Source organism: Botryllus schlosseri, chromosome 9 (assembly GCF_051294905.1).
Source record: "Botryllus schlosseri isolate E-star chromosome 9, Bs_hap1, whole genome shotgun sequence".
Lineage (NCBI taxonomy): Eukaryota > Metazoa > Chordata > Ascidiacea > Stolidobranchia > Styelidae > Botryllus > Botryllus schlosseri.
The window spans coordinates 17128682-17146906 of record NC_137244.1 but is presented as its reverse complement, the minus strand read 5'-3'; the positions used below and the strand labels follow the sequence as shown (position 1 = coordinate 17146906).

Below are 18225 nucleotides of genomic sequence, written 5' to 3'. Positions count from 1 at the left end.
TAATTTGTGCAGTTTACACATCTTCGTATGGGTATGACCAACATATAAATACGCAACCGGCAATCGTGCATCTATATTCTATACAGTCCTGGGGTGATGAAAAGGATAAATCGCGCTGGTGGTGTCCTAGCAGATAGGTGGTTAAATTAGTCATCGATGACACTCGACTATAGAGATAGAGAAGTAATCGCGTAAGCTGCTACCTACAGTACACAATCGCTAGTGGGGAAGTCGTTTTCACAGCTTCCTATCTTTTCATGCATCGCAATCTTGTGGGGTTTGGAAATTTGAATAAAACGAACCGCACATATAAAAAAACAGTGTTGCAAGCAGTCCACGTGACGATTATTGTTTCAAATCTTACTACCCTGCTTTTGTTCGCTGAAATCAGTGATATATCCCTGACCGAAATATCAAGCGACACTTTCTGCAGTTTGCCAAAAAGCTGCCACTATCTGTCTTGAGCCTTTCTAATTAATAGTGGTAATACTCCGTAGGGCGAATAACTCTTACTGATAATTTTGCCACGAACAAAAAGGCCGCATTTACGGAACTAAATTTGACACCAGTATGATCCTGGAACTTGACGAATAGACACTTACGTGACCTTTGACACGAACCAATCAGGTTGCAGCAGGATGTAAACAAACATCAAGCCCGGGCAAGCTTATTATGAGCTCTTATGGAAAAGGGTTGAAAAATGAAGGTTTTTATCAAAATTACATTGAATTGCGGATGGCTGGCCTTGATGAATAGTAATAGCGTAGAGCTAGTATGTAGTTGCAGCGTTTTAATCTAGAATGAACATGAATGGTGGCAAGTACGCATCAGCATGGTGTGTCCAAATGCATGGAGTTTTAACAACTTTTCGGATACTATACTATAGGATTGTGGTAATGCATACTTGACGAGTAAAATTTCCAAGCATATCTCGTGTTCAGAAATATATGCTAGAAAAATAGAGCTGCTGCCACACAGTACAATTTTGATATATATTGATTGAAAGCTATATGGATATTCTATCGGATTTTTGGATTCGAGTGGAACAGTACCGCGGAGAACGCTACGAGGTATTTCATGGAGCGCTACGTACACGACTTAGGGATAAAGATTGAGGAGACAATCCACTCTTATTGTGGATGCAATATTCTAGTGAACATAGCCAATGTTATCGAAACTTGCAGAAAAGTGAGATACCACACCCGATGGAAATATCTCGGAAAATCTAATATTGATTCGTCTTGCACTTGTAAGACAGGGTAAGTAAGGAAAAAGACATTTTTTCAGAGACTCATGCAATAGATATTGTAACCATGGTTTTATTTTCAGATTAGGTTCTGATATGCTCTCACGCATATGCACGGATCAAGACAATCCAACACCTGAAGCTACAAGGGCTGAAAGACATACACTGTGATTTGCATCAGCATCAGTGAGCTCGACCGTACTCGCAAACCATCAACTCCTGCCTCAAGGTAGATTTTGGTGTACGGTATCCGGTGTCTTCGATTTTATAACATTACACCAAACACAAATAATCCTACAACATCTGTACCTGGAGAACTGTTCATTCAACAAATTGGCCATCTAAATGAGATTCAATGCACACCACACCACTGGAATGTAGTATGTATAGACTGTTGGTACACACTGACTGTTGGTACATACTGGCCATGCCACCATGCAATTAGGATCTGTATCATGCTATTAGTCATTACAATATTCACAATGGAACTGAATTTTCACAAATGCTGAATATGTTGCGTCATTCATTTATAATTTTTAATCTTGAATTAGAGTAAGCAATTAGTCCATATTCGGTTAGTTGATACACAATGCTGCATAGTATGACACCGGACAAAATTTCATACTCCTTGATTCTTCTGATCAGTTGTTTAATATGAATACGATATCTCGCCATCTTTCTTGCTGTGGAACAGTTTGGCCCCAACATTTGACGATGTGCCAAATCATGTGCAGGAATATTAAAATCTAGATTTAATTTCTTGATTTCAGGCTCAATGGCGAATCCCTTTTCTGCCATGATAGCATGTCTTGGTGCACCATGTGAATAGTTCTTGCCAGTGTTGGGATCAAGTCACTACCTTCGAGTCACGAGTCATTGCACATTTTGAGTCGAGTCAAGTCAATCGATTTTCGAAGGTGACTCGAACCAAGTCAAGTCACTTAATTTTTGGAAGTGGCTCGAGTCAAGTCACATTTCAAGTCAAGTTGCCATTTTGAAGCATGAGGCATGATTACCTCATTGCATTTTGCTAGCTGTCTGAAATACAGATTGTGTGGCCATTGATTTTGAACCAATGAACAAATATAGAGTTATACACACAAGAAGGCGCTGTATCGCTCAAGTATACGTAGAACTGCTAAACTACGTGATTGCATAGCCTCAGTTTATAGTTACCACCCAAAATAGAGAACAGAGAAATGAATTGATAAGATGCAATACATTACCCATTGACAAATTGATATGATACAATTCGAGCCTGCGTCAATGGTTAAGGACTATATAAACTATATTCTAATCAATTTCAATAAAACAAGAAGTTTGGTTACGGTAAAAATATAGAACAGAAATAGACATTTTCCTATGAAATTACTTTACTATACTAGTTTACGACAACGTAAGCTGTAAGATTCGTTTGCGATAAAAATATATTTGTGAGAGAACAATGAAGGCTCAGTAAAACGTGTCACGGTCATTGAATGGTTGGTCGCTCTCACGGCTTACGCTAGCGTTTCGTGAACAGTCCGAACATACGGTATGCAAGATACAGTGGTTTTTATTGACACCGATTACTTGATGACTTGAAATTGACTCATGAATTTTGCTCCGAGTCACTAGTCAATCCACATTTCTGACATGCCGAGTCAAGTCAAGTCATTTTAGCAAAGTGACTCGAGTCAAGTCAAGTCATGACTCGAGTCATCCCAACACTGGTTCTCGCACAAAAGTTAGTGCACCACAATCCATCAATCCTTTCAAAGTTGCATGTGATTTATAGACAAACACAATGAGCACTGCGGGGTAACTTGTCTTCATCAGTTCAGTACAGTCAATAATCATTCTAGATTTGAGAATTCGTGAATGGATGCAAATGGTGCATTTTTAAGCACCACATCTCTACATAGCCAAATCGAAATTTAATGAAGCAGTTACATACGGTTCACCTAATGGTTTAATACTATGCTTACTACAATAATAGGAATTTGACGTCAGTAGGATAAGTCGGGCAATTCAGAAAGAATTTAATGTACGATAGTCCAGTATAAAATTTTATCAGCTTCTCCACATCTTTTGACACTATGGTGCTCTGAGAGCTGAACTTCACTAGCAATAATTGTCCGTCAATTTGTAATTTTCCTGGAAGAGTTTCCTGTTTTGTGCTTCTATAGTTCTTCCAGAAATTTGATTTTCTTGCGTTTTATCCATCGACTTCCTCTTTCTGCAGCTTCATAAAAGATATCCATCAAGCCTGCACAAAATATATAATATGTTTATTTTACAGAGCAACACTGCTGTACAGGCACCCATCAAGGCGTACTCGTCCGACTCATGTCGACACCTACCAATGTCATCAACTATCCATCTTATCATTGAATATATTGCTTTCAACAACTTCAATCCATTTTACACCATCAAGCAACAACACCAGAGCGGAATAATATGAGACACACACCAGGTCGATTGTGGCATCAACAACGAAAGCGGTGTGACTGCATTTCAGTTTGGACTCATTGTTCTATCTACTAAATTATGAGACGATTCAATATTTTTGGTGCAATAATACATACGGCATTTTATTAATAAAATGAGAATTCAGATGACTATAAGGAAGTCCACATGCCTTTATCCAGATTTTACATTCTTCCATGCATGTTATTGACTCTGGGAAAGGTAGCAGCGCACACCAGGAACGGTCTGGGTAGCAATCTCCAAGTTACACCCGTAGGCTATTAGCAGTTTAGCACAGTGTTTATCCTGATGGATTCAATACATGAGCTAGAACAAAAAATGACGATTTCAGCTGGGGACGGATCATGTTGCCTAATACATATATTATAGTAATATGTTGATTATAGAGTATGCAGACAAGTGTCCAGTGTAACCAGGGTTGTGACCAAGTCACAAGTCAATCTCACTTTTATAGTTTTGACTCGAGTCAAGTCGAGTCATTTTCAATTCACCACCGAGTCAAGTCCAAGTCAGCGATCAGAGGGCCGAGTCCACCATGACTCGGGTCGAGTCCAAGTCATTGTGTCGACTGACCAGTTGCCAGTTAAAGTCTTGCTAAATCCACTTTTTATATCTCTGTTTGGCGTTATCGAATGGTTCGCATTTATAATACAAATTTTCCTCATTTTTAGCAGTTTCTGGTCGCATTTTCAAGTATCAGTACCAATAGACGAAATCCCAATAGTGTGCTTACTTTACTATTCTTCGAAATTACAAGGAAATGTCGGTCTTGGCCGTCTGAGTCTCGAGTCATGCACAATGACTCGAGTCCAAGTCAAGTCAATACACAGATTGACTCGAGTCGAGTCATTTCCGTATTTTAAGAAAATGACTCGAGTCATCATAAAATCGTGACTCAAGTCGAGTCATGACTCGAGTCATTACAACCCTGAGTGTAACAGTATAATTTGCTAGATAGTGATACAGACTGTTCCATATATGATTCCCTAAATAGAACGCATATAACACCGAGCACACATAATGAATACCCCACCTATCCTGACTCAAGATTCCTCTAATACATGCTATTCGGTACGACAAACCTACAGTATTGTTTACGACTAATGACAATACCGCAATATAGTTGTTTCATCCGAAAAGTTGTCAGAAATCCATTCATTTGGACATATCATACTGATGCGTGCTTGCCACCATTCAGGTTTATCCTAGGTTATAACACTGTAAATACGTACTAGCTCTAGGTTATTACCATTCACTAAAGCCAGTCATCCCCAATTCAATGTCATTTTGCTAAAAACCTTCATTTTTCAACCCTTTTCCATAAGAGCTCATAGTAAGTTTGCCCGGGCTTGATGTTTGTTTACATCCTGCAGCAACCTGATTGGTTCGTGTCAAAGGTCACGTAAGTGTCTATTGGATGACGTACAGGGTTACAGTCAGTGACGAGCGGTGAGGGTCATGCTTGGTGAGGCACTGGCCCCTTTTACTCAATAAAACTGCATGCTTCTCTCTCTGAGGCAAATCCAGCTGTGCCTCTCCTGGTTACGGTTTCTCTTGGTTGTCATTGTGCGCAACAAAACCGAAGTTCATATTCCTTTGCGATTTTGAGGGGTTCTGGTGCTCCGACGTCGTTTTTAGTCAGATTATCGGAATCAGTGCAACAATAGCATTCGATTAATACTTGTTATTATAAATTCTCAGCTGTTTATATTTACGTCCAGCTCTGTTGAATGAACCTATGTATGATTATACAAATCAAACTGTTTCACGAAAGCCTTGATTGAAAATGAGAGTCAATATTGAAACCAATTCATACCATTGATTGAGTCAATTTCATGACTTCTTTTGCTCATCTAATATCCTACTGATATCAACTAGGGTTACCATACGTCCCCATTTAGGAGGATTTGTCCTCTATCAGGTTTTTGAAAATGTCCTCCGAGGACGCCTGTGTGATAATATCCTCTTTTTTGAGAATTTCGGTTAAATATAGGGCAAAATTCGACTGAGATACAGTAAACTGGCACTGAAGTAAAGCTCCGGCGGCTATTCCGGGAGCTGAGCCGAAACCATTTTTCAAGATTTTCCTCCGGTATTCTCAATTTGAAAGTGTCCTGCGGGGCCTACGAGAACTTATCGTAGGCCCCGCGTCCTCCTCTCCCGATTCCAAAATATGGTAACCCTATATTAATGCTTTGGTAGCTGGATGTACTGGACCACCAAATAACCTGTTCTCAATGCCCCGCGTCCTCTCCAAACCAAATATAACGGCACTTTTAACAGTCAATCTGGCCGACAACCAGCCGCTTGCATGCTACGAAGCGATCCTGATAGTAATTTCACAAATCAGTGATACAATTTTAGAGCTGACAAGCACTCAGTTTCTACATAGTAGTATTTCATAATAGTATTTCACAAATCAGTGATACAATTTTAGAGTTGACAAGCTCACAGTTTCTACAACAGTAAAGAGGACCATCAAAATATAAGAGAAAAACAGATTTGGTTGAAGGGTTTGAATACGTGGTCATGAGCATGAGCACGACCCTCGACCAAATAAAAACAAATCTATAATATCACTCAAACCTGTTGGTAAAAGGCGTATGTCTAAAATCAGCGATACAATTTTAGAAATGGTGAGCACAGTTTCAACAACAGAAAAGAGAATATTTAAAATATAAGAATGAAACTTATGTAGTTGAGGGGCTGAAGGAATGGTATCGCTTATAACACACGTTTTGTACATAATGAAAATCGGGCAGTTAAGTGCAATTTTATGGATGATCAAGTATTAGGCGTTAGGCCAACCCAAAAACGTACATATTCCTTTCTGGAATGAATAAAAAGGAAATAACAGCGAAGATGACGCATTTCATACAGCAGTGATTGTTTCAAGTTAAATATGAACAAAGCACTTTGTGATATTGGAATGAAAATATCCTCATCAAGCTCTTGTTTGTAGGAGATCATCTGTAATTGCACCAGCCAGTGCATACGCCGTGATCAGCTCATTCCACAAGGTATCCACCTCAAGTAATTCTCTGTCACCTATAAAAATTACAAGACATAGATCAGGTAAAGTAAACTGAACACAAATACTTAAACAGCAGCTGTAGGACAAGCTGATTGAAGTAGCTACTAATTTTACGGAAGGTCGGTGTTTTTTTCCGTAACTGGCAGTAACATCACAACTTGTCATATTCTAGAGGTGTAAGTAGCCATAAGGCATTGCACTTTTAGACGAGTTTACTTAAAAAACGAAAACCGTCATCGTGTCAATAAATAAATCCTTGAACCATTTATTTAACAAAGTTACATTTGTAATAAGTTGTGACAACCTCAAAATTGTCAGATGTGATGTAACGTAAATATATCTAACCGGGTATTCGGTTCTAACGTATTACAGCTGATTTGTTACAGAACCCTCTGTCCATTCTGATACCGGTATTGAAATTGTCTGCTCACGGTATATGATAGTAAAGGCAGCGTCATTTAATCTCAGAGGGTACACAGATATCATGATATAGCGGCAGAGATACTTGCAATTATACTCCATCTTACCAATGATGAAAAGTCTCTGCTTTGCCCGTGTCAACGCGACATTGACCTGGTTTGGATCTGTCAAAAATCCAAGATGCTTTCTCAACCATTGCAAATTCGGGTTCCGCATGATTGATGATGAAGGCAATGCTCTGACAGTGGAGAGTATCACAATATCAGCTTCGCTGCCTATAAGAACAAAATATTTAACAGTTATCCGATCCATGCAGATATTGCAATTTTTGCAATCCACGACCCTACCACGTATAACAGAGATTTACATTGAGCCTACCTTGACTCGTGACCACGGTACCAACATGGACATTCGTCAAGTCCCCTGTATGTTGAAGCATATCCCGTATTCTTTTGCATTGAGCGGTGTAGGGAGATAGAACCATGATACTGTCAAGTCTCATGTTGTAGCTTCTGAGCCGCTGAAGAAGTTGGACCTGAAAATATTAGCTGTCATGCGTACCGAAGAGACATAGAGAAAACGGATCATAACTCTGTAGTCAAAATTTCACATAAGTGGTCAAACTAGCCAGCGATGGTGCTCAAGTTGCTGCAAAAACTAACGTATTAACTACAAGAAAAAGTTGTGATTTCCAAGACATGTCAAAACTACAAGTTGCCAGATATATATTCCTGACTAGTGCAGAACAGGTAATAACTAGGGCGATTTTTTGTGACACGTCAAAAAAAGTCAAAATTGTAGCGATAGGTCAAAAAATGTCAATTTTTTTTTACAAAGATTAAACTTTTTTGCAGCCTGCATTTCGTTTGTGTCGTAGATTTTGCATTGTCGGTGAACTTATCATTTGACATTTTACACCTTGTAGCCTACTTTATAAGTCTCCCGTTGTAGACTGCCCATTTTCTGCTCATTGTGAATCATAAACACTCAAATGAAACAAATAGGTTGACATGGTGCTATGCTCAACGTACGGCAATAGCCCAACTGAAGCAAGACTGCGTGGGCATTGCATGGTTCTTATATCAAGAATCGCATGATGTAAAATTCTGATGTAGACACCACTGCCATAATGAAGCAACACAGTTTGTCACCAGCAGTGTACTCACAACTTCAGTGGCAAGCTACTTAGTAAGGACGGACACTCTCTACCCGAGAATGTAGGAAAGTATCTTTCGTTGTACTACATATTTTTTTAAATTATTTCTATCATAATGCGTAATGTAACTACTGGAATTCTTCATAGGGCCATATTTCGTTAAAATAAAGCTTTTCCATGTAAAAATTTGTCAGTTTTTTCAAGCCAAACTACTTCGTAACGACAGACAGTTCCAACCAGAAATGAAGATAAGTACCGTAGTACAATTCTAACATTATGTGGGAAAACACCTAATTTGCATACGTTAAGTCAAATTTGGTCAAAATTAAGATTTTTAAGGTCAAAAAATGTTACAATTTTGGTTTTTTAGGTCAAAAAAATCGCCCCAGTAATAACACTACAAATGGGTGCATTTAACAACAATAAATTTAATTTACTATGATAAACGGGTTATTTCACACATAAAAGTGATGCAATGGTATCCCAAAACTACTTTCTATTAAACAAATCGGCCTAACTCAAAATTGGCCAATTTTCCAACTTGGAAGGTGCCGCCGACCAAAACATAGCAATGTTGAAAAGCAAAGGTTCTACGATACTGCTGTGTCACTCAATACAACGTTTCCATAACCCGTTTTCTTTCAGTAAATGTCCGGGTTGGCTACACGAAGCCCGCGAGTCGGTGACCCCTGACCTAAACAGACTGTTAACTAGAAGTGCCAATGGCCTAAAAACTTAATATCTTGAGAAGTGCAAGCAGCAAATCCTACTAGAGTGCTTTTAAAACGTTGTTACTAACCGTGACCAATCAACAACATGCCCATGACAAATGGTCTCTGAAAGTTAATATTAGTTTTTCTACTGGCGATGGCTTCACGGGTATCTGACACAAGTACAACTGAATATAAATTTTCTAATTCAGTGAAGCAAGGTACCCATAAAAGAATTGTAGAAGTAGACAAATCATCACGAATTACCTCAAGATATTAACCAATTCCCAACAGAGACCCAATAGGACTTTCATGATACATCATGATTGCGCCAGGAATTGATAAGACCTGACACATTGTTATACTATTATAATCTCGTATTAGCATGAATATGAATATATATATGCGTTTTTCTGAAATGACAGAATTGTTATACATTCGAATGTTTATTGGGTTAATAAAGACAGCTATACCGTTGAAGCGATAAGAAAAATGTTGTTGTGTGATGGTCTCTGTGTCTGCAAGACAGACTGCCGCGTGCTATGTCAAAGCAACATACGTGTGGTACTGTGGTAGTTCGGTCCATAGAAAGAAAGATATACGCAGCAAATTATACAATGCAACCTTCTGGAGTCAGCTTACACATGAACAACGTCACATTAATATTCGGGCTGCATTATAAACTGCAACACTACTCAACACACTGCCGATAAGCTTACCACAGCTCGGGCTTGGGTATTGTTGAACTTTGATTGATCTCCATTATCCGTGGTCTTGAAATGTTGTACGCTTTCCGTACCCTTAACGTTCCAAAAAATTGCACGCGAATGGTACGACCGGAATGGATCGTTTGGTATCCTCGGTCTGGTACGCACCGATAAGTCACAGATGAGCTCGTTCTTATAGAATTGCCGGGAAGGAAACCTCATGATTTGTTCATGCTGGGAAAAAGAACATGCTTTTTTATAAAAGTTGTGTAATTGTGTTTGTTAGTGATATGTCTATGTAACACAAATGTAGACATATACAGGACACCATGTGTTTCGATAGACAAATAGTGACATATTCCATTTTTGAACCAGTGACAATTGAATTGAGGTGTATAGCATCATATAATTAACCATCACATTCAAACGTCAAGGATGAAGCCCAAAAATGGATAAACAAATGTAAAATGAGGTTTGCATGAACACAAACAGAAGACTGTCTATTACAGCCTTTACAGGTGCAAAATACAAAGCACAGTGTAACAGAGTGTGATAGGGTGTGAAAATCACACTGCGATACGATCATCATCACTACCCATTGGGGCACATGTGAAAGGAATTCACAAGTCGACAAAGTACATAGATCAAATTACAAGTCGTATCCAACAACAGTGCCACAATTTAACATAAACAAGTAGGAGGTAAATTCAAAATGAAATTAGAAGTATGCAAACAATTTTGCTATGATTAAATGGAAGACGCAAAGTGATTGCACCATCACAGAATCTATGAGTGACGCGTAATCGCACAGTTACCATTCGATATTGAGTGGTCAACATTCCGACTTTATCTTTGTATCTCACGAACAAGGACTCGCTTAATCCAAGTCTTTCAGCCCTGCTACACTTGATAACCGGCCGCAGCTGCATATGATCGCCAATCAGCACGACCTTTAAAAGAACTCAGTTTACGATGCCGTTTGTATACCAAAATCCAACAGTCCATTTACGTACCTGTCTTGGTCGAACAGCCACAAGCGGCAGAATAGCTTCTGGTTCACTGCACATGGCACATTCATCAATGATGCACTGCGCAAAGCTTGATCCTTGGAAATTAGAAAAAATTCAAAGTTATTTAACAATACGTGCAAATTCCCACTATAAGTCACGTTAACTCCTATATAAGATCTCATTTTTCATGTACATTTCAACTTCTCTGTAAGGTTAGGATCCTCTCCGAACAAACATCAAAATATATACAATACACATCACGCGAAAACAGTGTCATATCCTAAGTGACCAAGTACTTCTTATGGACTACTACTATGGCAGTATTTGATAACAAACTACTTACTAAAAATTGGATATCGTCAAGTAGAAAGTAGTATTTGAATTGGCTTTCATCACGTTTAAATGCTAAATTGTCACAGCAGAAGGGAGATGTAGCCCCCGTGTTGCAATGCCATAATCTACTTCAAAAAATTGCACCTATTATTGCATCTTGCCGATTTAAATGCTACGTTGAGCATATTCAAATATGCTACTTCACAGTATTTGGTGTGCCAGCTATGCTACCTTCATCGCTCGTTAGCGACATCATATCAGTAAGCTGGCATGAACACGAGCACGTGCAGATTACGATGTCCGCATATCTGAGCTCTTCCACTTTTGCGTCTCTGATCAGTTTGTTGTAGTGATCCATTTCTGCTCGCCTGAAGGAACCACCATGTATCACTCTGCAAACAGAATGGAAATAGAAAATAATTATACATGCCAAAATTGAAGGGGAATGAATGCTATCTACCAGGCTTGTGCGGACGGTTAAATGTCTGTTTTCACTCGAAGTTAGATTTACAGTAAGCAAATTTTTCCGGTAATTTCAGTCGGACAATTTGAATTAGGAAATTCCGAATACATATTTGTATAAACCTTTATAGAAATGGGCACATACAGGAAACAATACACCACAATGTATGCTTAGGCACAGATTGAATATGTATGTGTATCATGACATTGCTAGTCGGTGTATATGCCAGGAAACATCGAAGGACGAAAATACAAACGTCCTGTTTCTATGCCTGTTTCTATGTGAGAACATAATAAAGAAGAAATTGCTATCATCTCATCAGTAAATGGCCAATTCCTCCATCTTTCGCATTGATTTCAAAACATGAAGAGATCACTTCACAGGACCGTAAAAGGGAAGTAGCACTCATGGATAGATTCAATTTTTTTAATTTCCAGTGAGAATAAATATGAGATAAAATGAAAAATATTCATCAAGTACTACACACTAGCAAACCTTTATTTAATAATCATTAAATCAGCGCCCTGGGGTGTTGAATACCATGAAAATTCCCAGGCTAAGATAAAAAAAAAGTGAAACACTACTCGCCTGGCATCATACTCCTTTATTTCCTTCGCAAATGGCTTCCCGGGAGCGCGTATAAGCTCATGCAGAGCCACACTTGTAAGCCGGGGGTCAGGTCTCTTGCCGTCTTCCTCATTCACGGCAGACGCTTGGTGTGGTTTCAACGGATTCGGGTAAAGCTTATCCTCCAGAGCGCGACTGTACATTCTCACCACCTTCAGGTCACTGGCCAATAGCAGGTACACTGCGTAACGGATTGAATTGAAGTGATATCGCTAAAAACTAACAGCATTCTAATCTCTACCTGCTGCAACGTCGACAGATTTGTTGGAAGGTCCCGCGTACAAGACCTTTTCCCCTGTACCGCTGTCCTTGTTCATGTACGCAAATTTTGCCGCGATATGCGCTCCAAGGAAGGATTTCCCAGTTCCTATGTTCAGAATAGAACTTCCTTGTCAGAGAATTACATATTTACGCATTTTGCATACAAGTAGCAGTGCAAAATCTCCAGAATTGTGTAGGAGAGGGAATTTATTTATTTGGAGTCTTAATTGGAGTATTTGGCTGTATTAAGGTAATTATCTTGATTGGATACTAATTAGTACTAATTACTGCTGGAAAGCTGTATCAGTTACGTCTGAAAGGTAACCATATGACAGAATTCAAGCTGTGTGTGAGCTACGTCTGAAAGGTAGTTATATACGACGGAAAAATCGGACACTGTTTTATCACTACTTGTCTTACACTGGCATCTATGCCTGACAATTTGCAAGTGATAGCAGCATACGACAGAAGAGCCGGACACTGTATTATCACAAATTATTGCACACTGGCACCTCTGCCTGCTGTCATAGCTATATAATCAGGTGTAAACCCTGTACTAGTGTACAAAAACCAAACACAAACATAGCTGGTGAAGGCCGTACCGTTGTTGTTGCGTTTGATGACATAACCAATATATATATATAAACAAGAAGGACTTGTTAGATTAGTAATAGGTAATTAGTAATGACTAGAAGTTAAGATCCGTTGATTCTTTTGAATCTGCCCTATTGTTGTACAAAATGTCATGAATTCATTCATTCATTCAGTCTGCTTAGACAAAATAACTAATAAAATATAAGTCAGGCTCATGAATACATAATATTTCTCAGATAGAGGAAGTGGAGGCATCCAATTGAAGGTACGGGAAAGTAGTATGATATTGACAATCACATTTTCAAAACACGGCCAACGTCATATATCAAAAAAGTGTATTCACCTGGAGGGCCCTGAATCAGGGAAAAATTGTGTTTGATAGCAATGTGTTCCTGTCTTTGTTGTTGTTTATTCATGGTGAATGGGAATCGCCTCAATGTCCTTCCGAACCATTTTTGTTTGATTTCCGCACTCCATGGTGCCGGTACTTGACTTACTGTTCCTAAGCAAATCCCGCGAATCAATGTATTGTCAAAGGTAGGATCGGCAATCGTATACAGAGCCTTCTGCATACACCTGTACAGTTGAATAGCGTTGAAACAAGGCAGCAAAGAGCAGAGAAAACTTTCTACCACCTGTGAGCAAATGAAAGTGGAATAACTTCCAGAGTCCAAAGTCTTCCATTCCGCGTTTCAGGCGGAATCACGCCAGATAGCACTTTGAAGTACACGAGCACTGGCTTCTCTCTGTATTCTTTCGTTGGGAATTTTTGCTGTGAATGCTGTCAATGGACAAAACATTATGTTATATTTGTTCCATTGCAGTCCCAAGTGTCACGTTCTTTAACTACTTCCACTCCTACAGTTTTTGATGTGAAACTGCTAATTTCTTACTTTTAATTTTGTAAAGTGAAAAGTAGTCTTGGGATATGTTTGCATCATCCTCGTGAGTGAAATTATCAGAATAACTGGACGAAACAGTGCCTGTTGCATAGTGACTGAATTTATTAACAAAAATTTCACCCATTTCTATTGTCACTAGTCATTCCGTGTTGGACCCCTTGACAAAATCTACTTTTGAAATCTACATATGGAAGTAAGGACATGCATATCAAACCTTATGTTTCTATAAACTTGAGAAAATTTGAAATGACGAAACCAAGCAAAAAATCTCCAAAGAGTGTTGAAGCAGAAGAGGAAGTTCCCACAAAAGAAAATCAGCTACGTCAGGCTGTGCATGTATAATGTATAGTGGTCAGCAGGGTTGTAATGAATCGACTCAAGTTCGACTCGAGTCACGATTTTTTGAAGACTCGACCTGACTCGAGTCCTTTTCCTAAATATTGAAAATGACTCGACTCGACTTTGATCAATTTGTGTCATTGCGCATGACTCGATACTCGTACGGCCAAGACAGGCACTGCATCGCAATTTCGATGAATAGTTAAGCTCCGCAATAATGGTATTTAATCTATTAGTACTCACATATGGAGATTGGGCCAGAACCCCTCAAGAATTAGGAAAATTGGCATAATATGAATGCGAGGCATTCGATGTCACCTAAGCAGTGTTGTAAAAATGCGGGTTGAACATTTCTTGAACTCAAGTCAACTATAAAAGTAAGATTGACTCGTGACTTGGTCTGAGTTCGAGAAAAATACCAAAATATCTTTAATTTGACTTAGAACTGGCATTATTTTCTTTGTGGTCGCCGAAAATGTACAAATTTCAACTTTCCACATCTTTCACACTCGTAAGACCTCATAATGAGCGATACTCGAATATACGATTAGAAGCCCACTACTCAATTCAGAATCGAACCACTCTGGTTCTCAGGTTCAGTCAGCCCTACTCGTGACTCGGAAACTTGTGATTTGGTCACAAGCCTGGCGATCAGACATTAAACCTGACAGAAAACCAATGCCACATACCAGATTAGGTCCTTCGACTTTGATGACAAGCCCATGCACGACAGCGGTGTACTGTTTCCGAATTCCCTGCGTGGTCAGTTTCTCGTGCTGTCTATTCTTTTTCCCTATTAACATAGATTACTATCGTCAACGAGTCATGATAAAATTACCAGGAGAAAACAGAACTTACTTTCTTTACAAGGCACGCCTTTCAAGCGAAAGCAGAGAAAATCACTCCTTTCCATTTCGATGTAGCGATCGTAACAAAAACCAAACTTCAATTGGAAGCAACTGACACCGTCCAATCCATCGAGGTCGTCTGCTGCTAGAATGTACATGTACAATGTATTACCCTGGAACATATGCAATGTACTAAAACCAACCCTTTTTCGATTTTGGGCTCGGTACATCGGATAGCATTACACCTTCGATGGTTACTGAAGAATTTTCCTGCACCGCATTATCGGCACCATCCATTCTCACCAACGGCTCCCATTTCTTCCGATATTGCTGCAGACTTTTAATCTCACCTTGATAAAAATCGTAAATCCAATATTACAGTTAATAAGTACATGGCGTTTATGCAAAAGCAATCGAATATTACTTTCAGAACAACAACCATTACATTAGAATTTATTAACTCAAAGACTTTTCGTATGCCCCTTTTCAAGAGTTAATGGCATAATAACTAGCATGTAGAAAAAGAGTCAAACGAAAACCAAATTGGCAAAGCATGATGTAACAATGCAAAAAAAGGAACACAAGGCAAAGTCAGCTGTGCCAGTAGTTATAACAATGGGATTAAACAACAAGCCGACAATAGTCTACCATACACTTGTATTTTACTACCTGTACCAGTTAGCCATAGACAACATTTCGTAACTAACCTCTTTTTGAAGCAACTGGTTGATACCAACATTCAAGTGTCACAAATCTGGTACATCAGCATTGGGATTAATACCTAATATATTTACGATTCCACTCAAACTCGGACTAAACTTCCATGTTTCAATGCACGGTTGTAACGAAAGGTGGACAGTAAGAAAGTAGCTCAACTTTTTCAGAGTACCTTAGTAGGTTTTGACTATTTGCACTACTTAATCTAGTGGCTATGTCTTTGTACAGTTCTGCTTAGCATTTCTTAAGAATAACCACATACTTTACAAAATAGTGTTAGGATACGTTTGTACTATTTTTAGAGAGAGATCGTCATACCAACTGGATGAACCGCTCCGTGTATGACGGTAACTATGTATATCTTAAGGAACTTTCAAAAACAGCCAAGCATGTAAGCCACTTTCTGCATTACACCTGACAACAGAGTAATTTCTGAAAATGCACTGCAGGATACATTTCCTGGCAATTCATTTACTGTATGAAATATTGTGTAGTTGATCGATTAACTTACCGCTCCAAGGTTTTTTGACATCTTTGGCGAAAATTTTAAGAGGTTCCTTCATATGCTCGACGCAGATGTCAAGATCGTGCGCGATTGCGAAAAGCTGGATGTCCGGAGTAGGGAGTTGGGACATGTCCAGCGATCCAGAAAGCTGCACCAGTACGGTCATCCCAATGTCGTATTTCCATACAATGTGACGCCAGTGTTTGATCGGGAATGGTTCGTTCGGCGTTTCTCCGGTCAGTCTATCGTCGCCGGTGACAAGCTGTCTGTCCGCAGCCTTGGTGACACTAAATGTTGATTTCGGAATGCCATATTAACGATCACATAATGACAGAGATGGTCAAAGTTAGAGCAGGACTGACATAGGATTTTACCATTACCAATATCCCCGATATTCAAAAGATATAACATGTGACCTAAGACACATTTTCAAAACTTCAGAGGAATAGAGAGAGAGAGAAAAATATCTTTATTCACCCGCATTACAAATCAACAACACACAACATAAATGCAACACAGTGAAATGCAACATGCAAGGTAGACGTGCGGCTCGATATGACAAAGACTTCAAAGCCTAGCCACCCAGAGGGATAGGACATTATATACTTTTGTATTTGATGTTTTTTCAGCATATACACCAACTCATGATAATGATGATATGCAAGCACGTGGTCTGTGCATATGCATACCATGTGTGTATGATGTACATATACTACTGGGGAAAAAATGCAGAAATAGCCTTGAAATTTTGCACCACTCCTCCATGTTATCCCAGAGCATATCTTTGAACAGCTTTACAGCCATTACCATGATAGAACATGAAATAAACTAGAAATGGATCATCCGGGCTCCAGTCAAATGGTTAGTGTTGGTACTCGGATACAAGTAATGTCATAAATTTCAACCAATTTATCATTAGAAGTAGTAGTTTTGACGACATGCCAATACTAATTTGAGTGGAAGTAGAAAATTAGGGTCTGGGGTAAAGTACCCAAGTAAGTAGGGTGAAAAAGCAAATTAAAGGCCGTACCTCTGAAATTGCAGGGTGCAACGCCAACAGGGCGCAAAATAACATTTGGTACTATAAGTTCGACCCAATTGTCAAAAATATATTCAGTTGTAGTGATGCAGAGGCTGTTTTGCCGGCTTCTTATGACCATTCCACACCGAAGCAGAGCAGACATATCACAAAATTACTTCCTACTTTCCACTTTGACTAGAAATTCAAAATGTAGTTTCGCCTAAAAAACTGTTAGGCAAAAGTTGAAGTAGAATAAAAACGTAAACCCTCCAGTAAGTATCACAAGTTGGCAAAACGTACTTGCATACCACGGCAAAGTAGAAGTGATTATTGATTTTGTTGCTACGCTTCAAGGGTTCACTTGCTACAACTATGATGAGTACCCACTGACATGATTTATGTTACCTTTCGATAGCTTCCATCAGTTGAAACGGATACAGGTCAAGTCGAGACTCTTGTAAATTCGGCCTCGACGAAAGCACTTGCACGAATTGTTTCCAAGGCCCGGTGGGAATTTTCACGACAGCAATTGAGTCTGTACGCAGCCTGGTTTCGCTACTCTTAGAATATTTGTAGTACCTTGAAAGCAATGGATCAATTATTATTTATTTTGCAAATTCTCCATTCAGTTTTAGGGAATGTGTTATGGGTGGTGAAGATCCGTACAATGTTTCTGTACAATGTACAATGCTTGGTTTGGGGCAGAACCCAGACAGTCTGTGGGTCTGCTACTATCCGAGTATGAGGATAAATCCATGCCATTGAAGTTGTGGCATAGGTAGAATGTCCGTTTGCTTATTTAAACTTGGAGAGCATTTCCGATTTCAACATCTGCGCAGAGGTGGTCAAAGTTCTCAAAATAT

The 18225-nt window shown here is 39.1% G+C and overlaps 1 protein-coding gene and 1 long non-coding RNA gene across 2 annotated transcripts in view; one reads left to right on the top strand and one right to left on the bottom strand.

Annotated features, from left to right (window-relative positions):
* The first annotated feature begins 928 nt into the window (after nucleotides 1–928).
* On the top strand, nucleotides 929–3867 carry LOC145445750 (uncharacterized). The gene is made up of 3 exons (XR_013917108.1): nucleotides 929–1259; nucleotides 1330–1475; nucleotides 3528–3867. It is a non-coding gene; the product is annotated as an uncharacterized LOC145445750 (long non-coding RNA).
* A 2360-nt stretch (nucleotides 3868–6227) lies between these two features.
* The window catches only part of LOC145446706 (3'-5' exoribonuclease HELZ2-like), a 48182-nt gene continuing 36184 nt past the window's right edge, over nucleotides 6228–18225 (bottom strand). Inside the window, exons 43-58 of the mRNA XM_080325056.1 lie at nucleotides 17768–17941; nucleotides 16348–16628; nucleotides 15323–15469; nucleotides 15130–15264; nucleotides 14961–15064; nucleotides 13666–13811; nucleotides 13374–13606; nucleotides 12417–12542; nucleotides 12072–12356; nucleotides 11317–11622; nucleotides 10756–10847; nucleotides 10558–10692; nucleotides 9755–9976; nucleotides 7548–7704; nucleotides 7277–7444; nucleotides 6228–6763 (exon numbers count right to left, since the gene is read on the bottom strand). Coding sequence (XP_080181182.1) covers nucleotides 6660–6763; nucleotides 7277–7444; nucleotides 7548–7704; nucleotides 9755–9976; nucleotides 10558–10692; nucleotides 10756–10847; nucleotides 11317–11622; nucleotides 12072–12356; nucleotides 12417–12542; nucleotides 13374–13606; nucleotides 13666–13811; nucleotides 14961–15064; nucleotides 15130–15264; nucleotides 15323–15469; nucleotides 16348–16628; nucleotides 17768–17941 — 2815 coding nt within the window. The 3' untranslated portion in view covers nucleotides 6228–6659. The remainder of the gene's footprint in view (nucleotides 6764–7276; nucleotides 7445–7547; nucleotides 7705–9754; nucleotides 9977–10557; nucleotides 10693–10755; nucleotides 10848–11316; nucleotides 11623–12071; nucleotides 12357–12416; nucleotides 12543–13373; nucleotides 13607–13665; nucleotides 13812–14960; nucleotides 15065–15129; nucleotides 15265–15322; nucleotides 15470–16347; nucleotides 16629–17767; nucleotides 17942–18225) is intronic.